At 33.2% G+C, this 20,314-nt stretch overlaps 2 protein-coding genes across 20 annotated transcripts in view; one reads left to right on the top strand and one right to left on the bottom strand.

Moving 5' to 3' along the window:
• Positions 1-20,314, top strand: part of LOC123563897 (voltage-dependent anion-selective channel protein 2-like) — a 372,548-nt gene that overhangs the window by 205,157 nt on the left and 147,077 nt on the right. The window lies entirely within an intron of this gene.
• LOC123563892 (RNA binding protein fox-1 homolog 2-like) overlaps positions 1-20,314 on the bottom strand; it is a 54,538-nt gene that overhangs the window by 22,386 nt on the left and 11,838 nt on the right. For 2 of the 19 annotated variants that reach the window (XM_053536543.1, XM_053536542.1), the window contains exons 2-3: positions 11,058-11,101; positions 3,266-3,478 (exon numbers count right to left, since the gene is read on the bottom strand). In XM_053536543.1, coding sequence (XP_053392518.1) covers positions 3,266-3,475 — 210 coding nt within the window. In that variant the 5' untranslated portion in view covers positions 3,476-3,478; positions 11,058-11,101. Of the gene's footprint in view, positions 1-1,670; positions 3,227-3,265; positions 3,479-4,155; positions 4,201-4,373; positions 4,519-4,798; positions 4,983-5,593; positions 5,762-6,518; positions 6,673-7,852; positions 7,976-9,191; positions 9,351-11,057; positions 11,102-12,588; positions 12,806-14,873; positions 14,898-19,423; positions 19,608-20,314 lie in introns of those variants that run through there. The other 17 variants (XM_053536528.1, XM_045357025.2, XM_053536532.1 and 14 more) reach the window with 15 other exon arrangements.

Below are 20,314 nucleotides of genomic sequence, written 5' to 3'. Positions count from 1 at the left end.
CCAGTTCAAATATTAATAGCAAATATTATTATTAGACAAAAGGAAGTTTTATCATGAAACTACATGAAATTACAAAATATAAAAGTATCCTTTTGCACAAAGCATACTGAAATATAATACAATCATAACAAGAGCTGTCCGTAAGACAGCCAAGCTCGACTATTCGAAATATTGTCACAGAAGCAGGAAATTATTACCCAAAATGTTAAATATCAAAAGAGTTTAAGTTCGAAAGGGGACATAATTTGACCAAAATACATATCAAAGTTATGGGACTTGATGCTATCAACTAGTTTTATAACCCCAAAGAAACATGTTAGGTTTAAATTCAATATCTGCATTAGTTTTGGAGATAGTAACTTGCATGTAAACTTTAACCAGAATTTTCTAAGTCCAAAAGGGGGCATAATTTGTTCAAAATACATGTTAAGAGTTATGGAACTTGACCTAGTGAGGCTGGTAATTAACCTAGAAAAGGAATAAATAAGATTCAAAGCTATATGCCTTTTAGTAATAGCTGTATGTACTTGCACGCAAAACTTTAACCAGAATTTTGTAAGTCCAAAAGGGGGCATAATTTGCCCAAAATACATGTCAGAGTTATGGGACTTGATTCTATCAACTAGTTTTATAACCCCGAAGACACATGTGAAGTTTCAATTTAATATCTATATTAGTTTTGGAGATAGTAACTTGCATGTAAAACTTTAACCAGGATTTATAAGTCCAAAAGGGGGCATAATTTGCCAAAATACATGTCAGAGTTATGGGACTTGTCCCAGTGAGGTAGGTAATTGATCTAGAAAAAGAAAAAATAAGTTTCAAATCTATATGCCTTTTAGTAATAGCTGTATGTACTTGCACGCAAAACTTTAACCAGAATTTTCTAAGTCCAAAAGGGGGCATAATTGCCCAAAATACATGTCAGAGTTATGGGACTTGGTGCTATCAACTAGTTTTATAACCCCGAAGACACATGTAAAGTTTCAATTCAATATCTGCATTAGTTTTGGAGATAGTACTTGCATGTAAAACTTTAACCAGGATTTCTAAGTCCAAAAGGGGCATAATTTGCTCAAAATACATGTCAGAGTTATGGGACTTGACCCAGTGAGGTAGGTAATTGATCTAGAAAAAGAAAAAATAAGTTTCAAATCTATATGCCTTTTAGTAATAGCTGTATGTACTTGCACGCAAAACTTTAACCAGAATTTTTTAAGTCCAAAAGGGGGCATAATTTGGCCAAAATGAAGGTCAGAGTTATGGGACTTGGTGCTATCAAATAGTTTTATAATCCCAAAGACACATGTGAAGTTTCAATTCAATATCTGCATTAGTTTTGGAGATAGTAACTTGCATGTAAAACTTTAACCAAAATTTTCTAAGTCCAAAAGGGGGCATAATTTGCTCAAAATACATGTTAGAGTTATGGAACTTGACCCAGTGAGGTTGGTAATTGTCCTAGAAAAAGAATAAATAAGTTTCAAAGCTATATGCCTTTAAATGATAGCTGTATGTACTTGCATGCAAAAACTTAACCAAGGTGTGACGCCGACGCCGACGCCGACGCCAGGGTGAGTAGAATAGCTAGACTATTCTTCGAATAGTCGAGCTAAAAATGCATATATACACAGAAATAAAGTAACAAAAAAGAAAAAAATACTTCTTACTTTCAACTGCATGGTTAGGAGTGATGTTAATTCTAGATCAGCAATGTTAGCTCCACAGTATGATGATGTACATGTATTAATTAAAACAGCTCATCTGTTAGCTAATATTAACATTTTAACACAAGGTTAGTACTGTTCCAACTAAATAACATTCCCTGGTTTTAAAAAAAGTCCTAGTACAGTTAATACACCAACTAAATCTTGTATAGTTAATATGACAGAGACTAAAACAGATGTGAACAATGGAAATAGTTGACTATAAAATGAGAGTGATACAATTAAAGGATGAGATCCTGGTATCACACTTCATATTGATTTATAAGCTTATAGTAAACATATGGTACCATAGTGTCAACCCAGTTTTCCAGGATGTGTCATAATTAGCAGCTAATCTGCCCCCAGCAACAATCTGATACCAGCTAATTACTTCACCAAACATAGTACAGGATATTAATTCACTCTCAAATCTTTATATCATAACAGTCATCTACATTGTCTTTTGTTTACTATTTTGATGGGAGAAAATAAGCAAAAACAGACATATAAAGCAAATTTTGGGGAAATAAATTAATAAGGATGAATAAGGAAGATAATTTAAATCAATAGAGAGCAAAATGCTACTTGGCAGACCTTGAAAATCACCAGTAAAAAAAACCCCACAAACTGTCCATTTATCTGTTTTTCAGTTTACCACTTCCGGAGACAAGAAATCTTATCTTACTGAATGACAGGGGCAAACACCAAAAAAAATTTATGTAACAAACACAGCAAATTCACAGCAAACATCTGACGTTTTAATAGGCTTGTACATAAAACTGGGTGAGTTCCTAGTGAGATCTAACATCTGATCAAGAATATTACCAAACCATCTTTACTGGAAGATTGACCACATGATTCAGCCTGCTTTCGGTGAGAAATCAACACCATAAATGGTCACTGGTATTCCACAGAGAATTTTCAAACTAATGTCAAGTTTCAACTGAAGCAAAAATGAAACAGCCGAAGCAGAAAAGACTGTTATTTCCCTGTAGTGGAACATCAGACAATGACATTCACAAGAGATGTAATTTTGGCGAAAAACAAATTCCCAGTCTCATAGCTAATCATTATATAGTCCAATACACAGACCTAATGAAATGGTTCCCTCATCTTTGAGAGAAATTCGCTTAATCAATAGAGTAAACACTATTTTGAAGTCATTGCAGGAAACCCAACGTACATAAATGTAAGTAAACAAAGAAAGAACTGCAACAATATATCTAGTATATGAGGTTCCATTTAGCCAAGAAAATATTCTGATGTAAGAATTTTTTTTACAATCTTATGAAATCATACTTATTCCTGTTACAATGACATAATACCGTAATGAATCCAGACTATTTCCTGGAAAACTCCCGGAACTTCAGAGAACTGCATTGTCAACTATGGTACTTTATAGAAAAAAAAAATCATCTAACTTCAGTAATGTAAGTAACATGAATCAAGGACAAAATGAATGAACCTCAAATTATTAGTTTTCTATCTAATTACATGCCGCCACCATGTAAGTCCACCACCGCAAGCCATGCCTAGAATTATCAGAATACTTCACGTACATTTAAGTTTCCCCTGGCTCTTACCGTCTGCTGCTCTACGCCCCCATTTGCCGTCACCGAGGTGATGGCTGTGGTTGTGAACACGGACTGGTCGCTTTTGAACTCTGCTGGAAGGGAGGATACTGGTGTTTGCACCATGACTGGTTGATATTCTTCAAGCCCAGGGGTTTGAGCATACTGGTATGTCGGGGGTAATTGATTCTGCACCATGTGCTGCAAAGACAAAAATAAATTCAATGAAACAGGGCTTTCAAATCTTAACACAAACTACAGTACCATCCTCCCTTTCCGGGGTTAAAAACAATGTCCTCTAAGACGTCTGTACGGCGAGGCTCTGAAAATGATGTAGGTTATTCAACTGTGGAACTGACATGGCCTTTTGTAACTTTAATATGTCTGCTATGATATAACAAAACTCTCACATAAGGTCTTTAAGAAAACTCCAATATCAGACTTTCATCATATTTCCCCTATTTCCATGACATTCGACTTTCTGCAAAATGTGTGTGTAAATTTCGAAGATGCTAATTTTGTTTCATTATTGATTCTTTGAAATCCTATATATGATGTTACAAGTCTCTGTTTTGTTCAAATTCTTGGAAAACTAGCAATATAATGAAATATATTACACAGAAATTTAATACAAGTGAAAATAAAATAGGTATAATTACCATACAGCTCAGCACTTTAGAAAACATGTATCAAAAATTTACATTACATAACAACTCTTTAATTTAATGAACATAAGATCATTTACTACTTCTAAAAATGTAAATTCCAAGTATTAAAGTCAATAGTTCATATAAAAAATGTTTATTAATATAATAACCATGCAAAGTGCGGCACTAACACCTTATTCACAATATTATAACATTAATAAAACTGTTTACTTCAATTAAAACATGCTGCCAAAAACACATTCAACAAATATCAAACTGTGATAAATCTATCAACAAACATTTTCACATTCTATATATATATATATATATAAATATATACATAGATATCAGATTTACCAAGTACAATACAACAAAAAACTAACAATTGTTAGTGCAAAACTACCAACAACAGTAACTTTGTAAATAATCAAAAACTTTCTACTACATACAATTTGACCCTGAATTTCCATTGTTTTCTGTGGTACACAACTCAAAAAGCTACAGCTTAATTGTAGCACAAAATGACAAATACTGTTAAAACACTAACAAAGAGGCTTGAAGTATATGGACACATGTACACTGTCTAAGATGTGATATCCTGTTGAGATCCTGACATCTTACACTGACTTCCCTAAACCACTTGAGCTCCTTCAATTATTTTCATAACTTCATAATGAATAATAATCACACAATACTTCATTATATACTTTGATTATATAAACCTACATAAGACACTTACAATATTCATGTTTTTAAACTTATTTTTTAGTCAATATGAGGCAACGACTTTCTCTGTGAAACCAACTTTACAAATATTTGATACTTTGTAATGAAAACACTTCTAAACACTGAAATTAGGTTTAAAGAAACATACCCACATAACTCCTGGTGTGCTATTGTTCTGGCTGATTTATGACAAAAACACAAGAATGTAATCCATTGCCATATGAAGCTGAATATCTAAATGCTCGTAAACTGGACCATTACAGACTAATTCAATTAGACAATGGATGGTAGCATGTATACTAAGTGGAAAGGCCAAACGGAATTATCTCCAGATAAAATTAGATTAAATGACATGAATTAGTTATGATCACAAAGGAGACCCCAAAAGCCAGTCCTTATATGCTTAGTGCCTTTGTTAGAATATATTCAACATCAAATATTTGACATTTCATGATGTAGGGAAAATTATTTCTGATAATTGGGTAAATTGCTTTTTGATATATTCCGGGAAAATGTCTGACATTTCCGAACCACTGAACAAAATGTGTTCCCATACAAGCTACTGTATAAATAAGAAATATGTTCAGAAATACATGAATAAACAAGCAGACATCAGAAACAAGGAATTTGTTTGGATGTGGGTAAGATTCGGAAGTCAATGTCTGGTCATAGTGAGAGAAATTTCCAGATATTACAGTTTGTTTGAAGCATTTCTAGAGATATTGATCAGACACTTTGAACAGTATCTGCATGCTGTAAGAAACAATACAAGCAAAAAATGCTTAGCCTCTAGATAAACTCGACACAACCAAATGATTATATTTACTCCACTTCTAGACAAGAAAAGGTATATCCAGAACATGAAATGGGTAACTGCGAAACTGCTTCCATGTAATTTATAAGAATACTCCATAAAATCAAGCACTGAAAATCCAAGACCAACCTCAGTATCATCTCCTGACGTTTTTCCGATGTTAACATCTTTTTCCATTTTTAAATGAGCAACCACTATACTAAGCATCCTAAAGTCGACTTCTTCCAACTGAGTACATCGTAACAATAGACAACATATACCAGAAATCATGATCATATACATTCCTATCCCAATTAATCTAAAAGTTTTACTGCCTGAAAGTCAATCAATATAAAAAATCCTTAGGGAACTATGCATAATGCAAAATTTGGCCATATTTGTAACTGCAAGTCAGGGAAGCAATTAGCATGAGGAAGGGTAATTACATTTTCCTACTGGCTTCTGTTTGCCTTCTATCCCAACCATAATTATTTATTCATCAGCCAGCCATTGTTTACAATGTCTTTGACTTAATTAAAAGTCAGCATCTTAGATATCAGGGCATGAATAAATGAAGATACAGAGGTGAACAGTAACAGTGGATTAAATCGATAAGAGAAATCTTAAGAACTTGTTCCAAACTATCAATCAAATCTAAGACATGGAATATTTACAAAAAGACAACAATGTCTGGTCCAATTTATCAACTTGGGTCTACTGCTTTCTAATTTTCTCTTGGACAAGCAGTGGGAAATTTCTAACATGATGTTTGGGCACTTCCAATTTCAACTGACTGACTTAGAAATCTGTAGATTAATCTTGAACTGAGTGCTCTAACATAATTAAATCAATATCTACTAAAAGAGTCAAACTTAACAGCAAAGAAAAGTAATAAAGAATGTGGAAATATCCAAATGTAAACTGCTCCTGTCCTTGCCAAAGTGTTAGTTTAGTCGCAGCAAAGAGAAGAGAAGATGGCACCACTTAATATTTTTGAATCAAACTCCAAAGTTAATCCATCAAAGTCTACATTTTTAAAAGCTAAAAGTTTAACACAAAGAAAATGATATTATACCTGTCCCATCCCTGGAAAGCAGTACTGTTCCATTGGAATTTCGGGGTGTACACTTTGCTGTAACAACATTCCTTCCATTTTCAAACAAATTAAAAAACTGACTTCTAAAACTAAAACTGCACTAGTGATCTGGTCAAGTTTTCAGTAACAAACTGATCATGGAAGCTGGGTAGTAGCTTATCAGATTATATGATCAGCCTGGTCCATCTAGGCTAATCAGCTGTTATGTAATACCAGATGCCATCATGTATATTGCAATCAGTGGCCCCCCTTGATGGCCCTAAGGCTAATTACTGGCAATTCCTAAGGTGTCACCAGACTGAACCACCGAATTAACAGATTCTCTGTCATAGAAACTACTTGAAATATGACAAAGTGTGAACCAGTAAATAATAACAAAATTGCAAGCAACTATCAGAACAGAAAGTAGGAAAATAAAAGGAAAACTTCCTATCCAGACTTGATTGTTTTGCTTAGTACTTTCATATTTTGAGCTCTTTAAAATAATAAGTATGTACAATTATTTATAAGCAAGAATGGTTCCTACAGAATGTCATCCAAAACCCATCACTTTAAGGCTTTCTTCTTCAGTATTGCTGCTGTTATGAAGGGAATATTCGACTTTTAACTGAAGACATATATTAGCAATATTAACATTGTAACAAGTGTGTTAATTCTTTGGGAAACCTGGTACTTAGGTAATGGTTTTAAGATGGGAGTGGGCAGGGATGGGGACTTGTGAGCTGGGGTAACACTGGTTCTGCTCAGTCATTATGTTACCTGTCAAAATTATTTGTTATTTGATAATGATAAAACTTTCAATCCAATTCAGTTCCAAAAATACTGACATGTAATTAGACAGCATTTAGAGTTACATAATGTAAATGTGATACTCTGTATCAAAAAGAAGATAAAAATTTAATATTAACCAGGAGTTCTACTTATTGTGACAAAACCAAATTTGAACTTTGTATGGTTAGGGAATTGTTACTAGACCTTAAACTGTCATGAAAAATAAACATACAGTAATATATTGCAGTTCAAACATGCATTAACAAGAGACTTCCCAAGTGGTTTTGTGACTGAAAACATTACACACACATCAACACGCGATACAGTATGCCATGCATGTTTTGATTAGATCCTGCATGTCCACATAAAATATCAATGTGTGTGTGTGTGTGTAATGAGCATTATCTTCTTCCCAGATTCCCACTTCGTAATTAACTGTCACACAGATGACCTACTGCTAAAAATAGAAGACAAATAACAAACACGATAGCAATGTAACAGATACTCAACGTTAGAGCGAAACAATTAACAAAATCACTAACCTGAATTTGTAATGCTGAAGATGCGCCATTTACGGTCGGAATTCCAAGCTTTTTATTTTGAGTTAATAGCGTAAGATACATGTTTAACAGGCCTGCCATTTCTTTGTGAATGGCAGAATCCAAATTGATCTAAAAAGAGATTCTCTGCCTCTCTGTGATTTTCTAATGGTTGCCTAGGAAACCAATATTCTGTAAGTATGTGTGAGACCATGGCCAATTGACAGTGCATCTTCTTTTGTAACCATTATCAGCATAAATTTATTTACCAATATTTCCGTACTAAAAACTATGGTTGCAACACTAATATGATAATGGTCAGTTATAGTAGTGACATTCATCAAATGTCAGTAAATGTGTGAGACTTACCGATATTTAATAAATAAATCATACTTTTTCTGTAACAGCAATTTTTGTTTGAAATAATTTAAACCTTAAAATATATTAAGAAAAACTATACTGTAAGTTATCAGAAAACATCTCCATTATTGTAAGTATAAATCAAACGAACAAGTTTAAAGGGAAGTGATTCATAGGCTACAGATTTTTTGATGATTCTATTAATTCAAGCATATGAACTGACAGATTTCCAACATGCAGTCTGAATCCAGTTACTGTTTATATTATGTTACATGGGTGTAGGGGGTGCTGCAGAGAATAAAAACAAACTAACAGTTAGACAGCAATCACACTATTACCTCCCATAATAGATAAAATTATCAGAATGGGTTATCTCCCATAAAAGACAAACTAAAAGAATGCCACATTCACCCCTTTCACTTTTTGAGCATCTTTATTTCTAAAAATTTGTATGACCAAATATGGACTCCACAAATTACTTCTATTACCTTTTAAACAACTTACTGTGATTAAACTGCTTACAGTTATTAGTGTGATTGCAGTAGTAGATTAACTAAAATATCATGCAAATATCTGATTATATTAAAGTACAGAATATTTTACAGAATTAACACACACATATCTAGCACAAGAAGGTATTTCATTTGTAAAATCCAAATAACTTCCATTAGAACAGCATCAGCCTAGTAGTGAAAAAGAAAGTCTGCTACATTCTTCCCAAGTAAAAGTCGGAAGTACCTTTGAAAAATATTCTACTAAAGCATACCACTCAAATTCTATTCTTGCAGTTCTGAAAACTTTTATTAACAAATTTAAGTACATTATTTTAAACTTTCAAAAAATCATTTCTTAAGCAAAGAACAAAACCTACAAAAAAGAATAAGTTGTTTGACCTACTTTTCAAAATTTAGCAAATTCAAGATGTCTGACATGGGAAAACTTTGTTGAGAAAACAGAAGATAAAAAGTTTTTAAAAGTTTACCAGGGGTTTAGCTCCTAAAGTCCCTGCTGGCCACATCACAGACATGTTAGGATCATAAGCAAATCCTAGGTAACTGTCCTCTTCCAGCATCAGAAAACAAATGGCTTATCAACAATGAACACAAGAACGATATACTATAACAAACAAGCAAATGTTTCAGAAGAAAATGTAGGAGAGGCGTGCATCTGGCATGAATTAGACCCATCTACCTCTCTGGGGGTCAGATGGTATCGGAATTCACCCAATCAGAAGGTACACAATTCTGAACCTGCCACTTCAACAGGCGGAGGGGTTACCCATGGGTATTTTAACACTCACTAGCAATTACACACTTTTTGAAAAGGAACATTTATGACCTCACAATCAATATATAAACAGCATTTAAGAAGTAAATGATTAGGCAAAATGATGAATCTATATTGAGGAAATAGTTCATTTCTGCAGCAAGCTGAAGATACAGTCCTCATGGGAGTTTAGGCTATACCAAAGTCTGGCTCAAGTTCAGCAATTTTTATCATGTTTCATCCAGAAAGTGGAACTCTGTACTGACTAAAAAAATGACTTTTTGTAAATGTTGACTAATAAACTATTCAAAACTGTAAATAAAAATATATTTCTCCACAGAATCTGGGTAAATGTTTTTATGAAAAAATCAATCTATTTGAGCTATACTGAAAACTTTTCTTCTTTTCCTAGTCTTTATAACAAAAATTATTTTCCCCTATTGAGATCCTCTCTGCAAGCCAGATGCTGATAAGCAGTAGCTTGTGATGAGTTATGTTTTTATAAAGGTAAGCAGTGAACCTTATCTGATTTAGATATTACTTGGCAGACACTGGCACTGAATCACTGGAAAACATCATTCAATATGAAACTATTTACTTGAAAAAAAAAAGAAGATACTAATCTGAGGTAACTTCAAATCCTGTGTATATATCTATCTCATGTAGTGGGTGGGGAAAGTGTTTATCTGCTCCAAAAGTAATAAAGGGAAAGTAGTCACTATAAGCATTGTAACAGTCATACCAAAGTTGCCTCCCTTTGTAGAAAAGAAATTCCAGCAATCCATGAAATAGCATAACAACACTCATGATATTGTCATCTGTACATACCCAAAGATCCCTGTTTAAGTTTTCCCAGTCATTCCTGTTGTTGTCTGAGAATATTTTTTGCCCAGGTTCAAATATAGGGTACATGCCATCAGATGAGTAAAAACATGTGTAAACACAATTAATTTTTAATGAAAAACTGATTACATGAAAACAACTGATAAACTTGTACTTGTAGCAGACGTCAACCTGAATTACAATTTGACAGGTGCTAAAATAGACACAAAAGTCTAAAAATAAAATTAGATATGAGTGAGTCTGACAGGTGAAATATACAAGAAAATTTATAAATAGAACCTGTCAATAGAAAGAGTGAATGTTAAAAACAGGACAATAACATAACAATGCAGACAGTGCTCAAGTTTTATTATTTTGCATACTTTTGGATAAATTTGCAAACCTACAGATTAGTTTCAGACTAGGATATACTAGGTCTTCTGACTACACAAAGGCTAGCAGTGGAATATTCATTCAGAAGCAAACATGTAACCCGGAAACCATTACTGTTTCGGTGTTATAAATAGGCCATGCCAGTTTAGCACACAGTTTCTAGTCAACCATAAAATAGCATGAAATCATAACATGAAAGAAAAATACAAACATTTTATACCAATTCAAGCATCTAAACCAAAACCAAGTATAAAACAAATTCTTGAAAATCAGAATATCATGCAATATATTCAACATGAAAATTGTGTGGACATAATCATTCCTCATGCAAAATGAGATGCATAACATCTCCAATCCAGGGACCTACCTTGTCCGTCTCAATCCAGCTGAGTTCAAAACGCCCCTTTCAATCTGCAATGATTATTAGCATTATTTCTAACATTTATGCAAAAATCTACTGAAAACAATGCTGAAAAACAGAAAACCTGAAAAAGAGCTAATATATTTTTCTCTATTCAAGAAAGACAACCTGTAGAGTTTGATACCATAAGGTATAACAGTTGTCTCCCCTGGTTAAAAAAAAGAAAAATTTAACATTTATCATGTTTTTAACATATTTTACCCACATTACTATATCTACCATAATATATCACTTTAGCTGACTTTTGACGTTTTTAACAACCTGTAAGGCTTATTTTATCATATACAAACAGGGTATATTTACTTGTTAGCATTATCTGTTTACAACAAGCAATCAAACAGTGTAAGAGGGGTTAAGCCCACATTACACGGAATTCTGTATTTTTTCCCTGATCAATACAAATGTCACTGATATTATGTTTACCGTTGCTTTTTTATACCACACACTGCTCATGTCTAACAACGAAACATACTCTCATCATTAAAAACATCCAATACCGTTAAGTAGTTCACCTGGGAATACTATTTAACGATTTGCATTAAAAATTAATGACATTTCGACTGACGACATTCAGATTTTCCATCATTAACTGCATGCTTTAGGGTTTTATGTGAGCCACATCTCTATCATGAATGTTAACTTTTTTTTCTTGTTTAAATACCTCAAACTATTTTTCAACACTGTTACATTTCTTTGGAATTTTTTTTGCTGCATCACAAAATTTAATGTACAAAATTTACAGTATCAGAATTAACATTTAGTTCTATGTTCAATTTTTGTAATTTTTGAATTGCAGTTTTTTTTTTTTTTTTTTTTTTTGGATTTAACGTCGCACCGACACATGATAGGTCATATGGCGACTTTCCAGCTTTAATGGTGGAGGAAGACCCCAGGTGCCCCTCCGTGCATTATTTCATCACGAGCGGGCACACGGGTAGAACCACCGACCTTCCGTAAGCCAGCTGGATGGCTTCCTCACATGAAGAATTCAACGCCCCGAGTGAGGCTCGAACTCACATCGATGAGGGGCAAGTGATTTGAAGTCAGCGACCTTAACCACTCGGCCACGGAGGCCCCCGAATTGCAGTGTAATTTGTTGTTTTTCTTCCCTTTTTCTTTTGCAAATATAACAATATAACATTTCAAATCACAAAAATCAATCCCAATCAGTCATTTGTCGTTCACCATTTCCTTGTTGCGATTTACTTCATTCAAATTTTCACTTAAACATTCTATTCAAACTTTACAAATTGAAACATCCTTCAAACAGAGTCGAAAGTCACTTAGACAAGCATGATATCTTTATTTGAAAATGTTTCAATATTAAACGGTTCAACCCTGTACAAACACTGGGTATTGTGTAACGATACAATAGTAGGAAACTAAAAGTGTTTCTCAACAGCACGATCGGAGATAAAATAAACAAAGACTGAGTGAATCCGACACAAACTGAACAATATTACAGATAAAAGCTTACCTCTCGCTAAATGATCCAGCGGAGATTATTAATAATAAAAGAATTATTGATAAAATGCAATCAACGGTTATGACAGCATATTTCAATGTGCAAACTTTATCAATAACATTTGTACAGTCTAACTGCTCAGCAATCACAATTATCAGTCAGAAAACACAGAAATATTTCCTGCGCGAAATCAATGAATTCAATTTGCTGACAAACTTTTAATACCCCGCAATCAGTCTCTAGCTGTCGTTTGACTGTAGGGACAATCTCCAAGCATCCACTTGACAAGGATCTAAGTCTGGTCACATGATCACTAGAACAATACTATTTGATGAGGTCTAAGAATTAAGTCCTGCTTCCATCAATGGAATTAAAACATTCCCATGACAGACAAGCTTAATGTCAAACTAAATTGATGTAGCAAAAATGGTCCAATTACCACTAAAAAAGAAAATGATTTTACTCATCTGTTTTGTGTCATTTAGCTCTCTAGTAGCTCTCAGAGAGAGATCGGCAAGAAAAATACTAATAAAAGTAATGTTTCAATCAACGCAACAGAAAATGTCATATAAATGGACATATAGGCAGTTCCATTCAGACGTGAAATTCTGAAGGTCATTTTCATTTTGGTAACCTGGAAAAAAAAATACTAACAGGGAAGCAAATGAAAAAAAATATGCCGTTTTACAGCAATGACTTCTTTTGTTCTGTCAGGAGTCCTTTCTGTCATGATGAATTAAACGCCTGTAACATCTGTCACTTCAGCATTTCCTCAGCTCAGCATTATTAAAGGCAAGATCAATTGTCAATATAGTGAGACGAATGTTGAGTCGATCATCAAAACAAAACAGAAATAGTTTAGGAACAAAAAGGCACAAAAGAAACATTTACATAGAGTCATACTTACAACAGAACCAATGGAAGACTAGGTGACAACACGTAACACACTGGGAAATTTGAACAATTTACTTAATTAAACAGGGCCATACTTTTAAAACTCTTAATTCTTTAATTTCTTTTTTTTTTCTTACATTTTCTGTCTCAAGTTGTTTGAAAAGTAGACCAGCATATTGTCTAAGACTATAGTGTACAGATCGACATGTCAGGTGCCATGTTTGTATGTTACAAGGACCGTTTTAGACACAACATCATGTAATTTTTTCTGATCTTTTAGACACAACAAAAGTCGTTTGAAAAGTAGAGCAGCATATTGTCTAAGACTATAGTGTACAGATCGACATGTCAGGTGCCATGTTTGTATGTTACAAGGACCGTTTTAGACACAACATTATGTAATTTTTTCTGATCTTGACAAGCATATAACCATTTACTTCACACCTTTACTTTTTGTCATCAGAATAAGCAAAGAAATTTGACTATTTTTAACCATATAATCTTCATTTCCTGAAATCTACAGTCATTTAAATTGCTACTGCAAATACGAGTATTTTCTTCCATTTGCAGAACAAATAAAAAGGGAAATTATTTTAACCCTGTAATCTGAACAGGACATTATAACAAAAAAAAACAACAAAAAAAAACAAAAAAACTGCCATCCTGTCTACTATCTTAACATTAAATAGAAAACATAATTTTTTAAACTTACACTACTAAATTTTTCAGAAAACTTAAAAAAAAATCCTAGAAAGGGAGGTAATCAATTAAACAAAAGTTATAACTTTCGATCTTTCAGTAAACAAAACACTACTATTTATATATGTTTCCAACAAAATAAAAACTTTTAAGTGAATCATTATTTTTATTCACAACTTCCGATATGATTAGATTTCCGACATTACTTGTGTTTTCAGAATAGATCTTTTGTAATGGAGATTGGAAAGCTAAAGGGAAAGGACAATCAATCATTCACTACAGGTGAAAACCTAACCACTTTGTTAATGTTTCTGCTTCATTGTGCATTAGCGATGCTGCAAAAAATAACAAGTCTACAATCACTTTTCGAAACCATTTTAACTCAGCTCATATTAACCTTTAAGTTTCGTCAACCCTTTTGAGTTCTTTTTTTTTTTATATTTTGTAACTTTTAATTTATATTATTCATTTGATATTGAACTTAATTAAGCCTACTGAATGTTAATCATGCACCAAGTACTTGCCTATGCTAAGATGTGAAACCAAATGAAAACTTCAGAGGTAACAAAAAAATGCTTAAATAGACTTTCGAAACAATTCCACTGGAGCCATGAACACTTTTCCTGCAAAAATATAAAACAAGTTCTGTAACACTGAAATTATTGCAAATAAGTCATGCGTACAAGTTAAAAGGGGTTACAAACCAAGAACATTCTCCAATACTGGAAATCTTCTGCTTAAAAGTAAAAGTCCACGTTCACAAATGTTTCACAGGCTTTTTTCCTTTTCGATTTGAAAATTTTTACTTCACTTGGCACAAGTTAACAAAAACACAGTACAAAATGTAGATTCAGTCGAAATGTCAGTATGCATCCATTTACGTTATACACTCAACACTAAGTCACATATTTGAAGACAAGAAAAAAATGGAAAGCTTTCATTTCTCGACATATGTCAGGTAAACACATCAATATTATAGAGATAATTTGCAGGTATAAAATAACTAAAGCGAATGTTTCTGACATACATACATGTTTCATGTGTGTCCTTAGGCCATTGGACATAACACATTTACCATAAATACGCTAAAAAAAAATCTGAATGTATTAGACGTTATCTGCATTTTACGTTTTTTGAGATAAGACGAGATAAGAAAAGATGTTATTTGATAATAATGCTTTGTAGCCCTCTTAAGCATTACTAATTTCACTTAAAAGTCATAACTACACATTTTGTGGAATATATGATACTTTCATGTACGGCTGACGTGTAATAATAATACCCCAAATATGGAATGAATTTGAGAACAATGCAGAGTAGATGATGAATGAAGTAACAAACCTATGCCTAATTTATAACATTTAATGTCAGTAAAACATTATTAAACTTTAATGCAACTAGCTTTTTGAATATACAACAAACTTTTCATAGAAATGCTTACGATACAACTGCAGCTTAGTATTGCACTGAAATAAGCTAAATGCCAATGAAACCACTGTATCAAGCTTTTTAATTTATAAATATACACAAGAAAATATAACTGATAATTTAAACAAACTTCTGAAATGTTTAGAATAAGTATGGTACGGCAATTTTGTCTGTTTAACATGTTAGGATACATTCATTTTCAGTGTCACTGTCACTTAGGAACAACACTGAATGACAAAACGCTATACCAATCTTTTTCTACTATTTACTTTAATAAGAAAAATGTTTACCGCAAATTGGGCTTTTAATAGCGACAACTATACCAAGAACGGGGGGAAAAAATCACTAATATACATTAGAGCCTGATTGATAAATCCAGTTAATTCGCTTTTTTACAAAAGTACACAGCCATTTATTCAACCCTCGGGTAAAATTTGATGAAGAAATGCACTGGCTATCTTAGGTTCAATCTTTTCCCTATATACTTTTTAATTTTGTTGAAATATCTTGTTGTTTAATCTAAACAATATCTGAATTGTTCTGCATAAATAGAGATGGTTTTTCAAAGGGTACACTAAAACAGACCATACAGAATATGAAATTGATTAAACGGTACTGTTTTTACAATTTCTTACAAAGAATGTCTTTCAGTGTAGGGATAACGCATGTTTTTTCGTGTTATAACATTCTGCAGAATCCCGAGGGATTGGATGGTGCCCTAGCCCAGTATGGCGAGGGTACCAACATTTCCCTAGGAATGCTGAAGATGTTATAACACAAAATAAACATGCGTTAACGCTATCCTAACATAAAATGCGGAAAAAAACTAATAAACAAATAAATTATCCCTCGTCATAAAATTTCCATGAAATGCGCGGGAATATCTGCGTTGTTGTTTTAATGTTGAAGTCATTTCTCTCTGTTAAAACTCACTCGAAAAATGACAAGAACAGCAATTTTATGTTAGAATATTGCTTCTATTATATAATCAGTGCTTGACAAATTCTTCGAAAGCAACTTGTCCTCGTCCTGCAATTTAATTTTTTACAGACAGTGTCTATTTTAAAGTCCGTTTGAAATGGTACATATCGGAATCTTAACGTCTAGCTAATGCGATTATCATGCAGTACCACAATGTAATGGAGCGGATTTTAAAGTTGCAAACATTAGATCTTTTAGCTATCCAGTTTCTGAACAACTCCGTTTATATTGCGTTTATCAAAACTCACACTCGTCTCTAAGCTGGTTGGCTTCCTTGCAAGATGAATTCTACATCCCATCCACTTCAGTGATCTGAAGTCTGCGACCTTAACCACTTGGCCTTGAAAGTCTCTCCTTTGCATTCACAGTTTCACTGTACATTTCCACATGTGTATGCTAATCATTAAGATTGCTGTATTGTGCTGTTGTGACGACTGACCTGACTAAACACTTACTTGTTTTGATCTGTTTCTGTTCATTAGATTCCCACCGAGCATCTAGAGCACAGCTAAACCAAGAGCGAGTTACTCTGAGTATCCTCAGTACTATTTAAAGATGCTGACGATTATGCTAAAATTGATGATGAAAATGGCCTAAAAACGGCGCTGCTAGGAAATTTAACCTGCTTTTTCATAAGAATACAGAAGTCATTTTGTTCAAATAATATCCTTACAATGATCTTAACCCTTATAATACTGGACACGATTGATTCTGCCTTTGCAGCCAGTGTAGATCATGATCAGCCTGCACATCCATGCAGTCTGATCAAGATCTGCACTGTTTGCTCATCAGTCAGTATCTTTTTGCTAAGCATCCCTTTTAGCAGTTAATGGCACTGTCCAAATTGAAAATGGGCAAGTTCATTATAGAATTTTATCGGGTTAAGGTTGTATCCAAGGTCAGAATTAATGACGTAAATGTCGCACAGTGTCCAGTCTGTCCTAAATTTGGACAAAGTGTAGCATTTTCATATCTTAAAACTTCATCGACCAATTCAAAATGTTATTATCTCTTTTTGACATAAAATATTGAGTACTGTCCATGAACTTCAAAGATTTAATTGTTTCCCAAAATTTATTCGCCATAGTTCATAGCCTCACAAACACTGAAGTCATCAACTGTATCAAGATGTACTTGACTTGCGTATTTAACTTGCGATGGTTTAAATAGTAAATATATTTTAATGACATGCTTTTATGATTAATAGGAAAGAAGAATGCAATAAATTTTAACAATGAAGTAATAAGTTTAGGATTCAGAGCAATTTAAACAACAACAATGCATTAAGTCATACTTTATGGAAAAGTATCATTTGTAAATATATTTTGCTGTTTTCTTTTTGATGTACTGTCTCCTGTCGTTTTGGGACCACAGAGCCCTTTGGAATCATATCAAACCAGTGGGGTCATAAGTTTGAGCCCCTACTCCTCCAACTAGGTAATGCTCACATAAGGAGAAGAGCAGTCGCCAATATGGATTATAGGTGGTGATTAGAAATAAGCTTACATACAAACAAGGTCTGCTATCATATTCCTTGCTTGTTTTCTACGCTCTGAAAGGATGGTTCCGATAGTAAAACAGATGTTTACAGAACAATTTTGAAAGAAAACTCTTAATTTACATTATTCTTTTGAATTATAACTGAACATTAACCAAACCATAGTTACAAATACTGTGAAATCGTTGATTTTCGTGGGGGACTAATTTTCTTGGATTTCGTGGTTGCGTCATTTCACGAAATTAAATCCCAATTAAAAATGTATTAACCACGAAATTTAATGCCCGTGGAAATAAAGTGATTTCTCAGTATAGAAATGAATACCTCTGTCTAAAGTCACAAACAAAATTCAATCAAGAGACAAATCGTGTCAATCAGGTTGGGGTTAACATTGTGTGCCTTATCAAGTCGATTTACAACCTTCGATTATAAACATGAATAAATTTACAGCCTCTTCAAGTTTCTTGTGTACATGAGACGAAATCTGACAAACGAAACTTAATGCGGAACACAGCTAAATTGACTTTGATAGCTGAAGTGTTGGTCCTTTATCGAATCCATTATTGTGTAAAATGTGACTGCGCATAACGACTGTCAACTGAGTGTTCAACATTTTATGTACATGTATTGAATGATTGGAGAGCAGCTGTTTGCCTGGGTGAATAATAAAGGGTCGATTGAAGAGTATTTCCAATGCATACAAACTTTACACTGGAGCATGGGGATTGAGGGTGGAGGAAGAGGCAGCATGTCAGATCGGAGTCCTTAGTGGTTGTTATTTATTTCACTGAGACGATTATAATGCAGTCCTTTGTTTAACTTAACCCTCCTTTGAAACCTTATTATATAAACTTCATTATAAATTCTAATTTATTTTTGATCGACAAACATGCATTACTTAATAATTACACTGAGATCTTATCCAGTCTATCGATAAAACTGTATGAACCGTCGTAGCTACTGTAATGAAATTTAACAAAAATTTCTAAATTTGCAATTAAAATATTAAATAATGATTCATCAAAATACCCACCTAGGGCAATAACATTTCCTCGTTTGATTTAACTCATTTCACACCATTTCATACATTGATCGGTAAAAGTAAGTTTCATTCACTTACCTTTAATACCTACATACAGCTGGTTGAAAACATAATTTTACGGTACAAAACCTCTGTTTACATTCTCAACTTATCATCCCAAAATTATTCACTTTTGACACAAATATGTTGTAGTACTTCAAATGAAAATAACAAGCGACCCTAATCCAATTACAAATACAAAAAAATCTACGGAATTTAATACGACAAAATTGAATTTTAAAGCGGAGTTCTAAAATAAGACTTACAGGTGATATTATCTGTGTGGTGAGCAGCATCTTCTCATAGTTTGTCCGTTAACTCCTCGGTTTTTCACTTTTTTCTTTCTATTTCACTCTATCTATCCGACATACCGAGCCAAGGAAATAACTGACATCTTTGTTTACATCATTAAGGCCTGTATCAATACATTCAGTCTGTTTCAAATCCAACAATCAATGAAGTTTGTCTCAGGTGTGTATAGACTAATCTACATCAAGAACCGATCCATTATCTTAAAATGGGGGACAAAGGCTGTCATCAAAATTTGATATATACAGTTTTATATCAACTTACAACTTGAAATGAATTAGAGTTGCAATAAAACACTGGTTCATGTATTTTATAGCGTGTTTTGCCTTTACCTTATAAAACGGTAGTTCAATATTCTGTCGTGTAGAAATTTCCATTTGCGTCCAGACACCCCTTGACACAGGTGTTCATTGGTCCAACAATAGAATGACAATAGAAGATGGGTCATTCAGGTATCCTATTAAATGTGTTACAAATGGCAATTTATTACTATGCTAAGCCACAAAGTAATTGACAAAGTGTAAAATTATTGGGTTTATAGTCGATGTAGGTGCTTTTTCTTTCTGCTATATTTTTTTGTTATAATTTATTCTGCTTGTCTCCTGGGATGGAAAAATCAATGTGCAATGATTACCGTATAATCAATAAAACATGCTGAAATATTAGCAACATCATTAATGGATTTCATAAAGTAAATAAAACATATAATTAAATATTGTTTTTGTAATGATACTCTTCATTTATGTACATAATAATATATATTTTTTTCCTTTTCAGGAGTACGTTATCTCAAAAATAATTGGTACTAATAGTTGTGTATGTTCTTTAATATTATGAATTTGGAACTT

Source organism: Mercenaria mercenaria, chromosome 2 (genome assembly GCF_021730395.1).
Source record: "Mercenaria mercenaria strain notata chromosome 2, MADL_Memer_1, whole genome shotgun sequence".
Taxonomy (NCBI): domain Eukaryota; kingdom Metazoa; phylum Mollusca; class Bivalvia; order Venerida; family Veneridae; genus Mercenaria; species Mercenaria mercenaria.
This window is presented reverse-complemented; position numbering and strand designations above follow the sequence as displayed.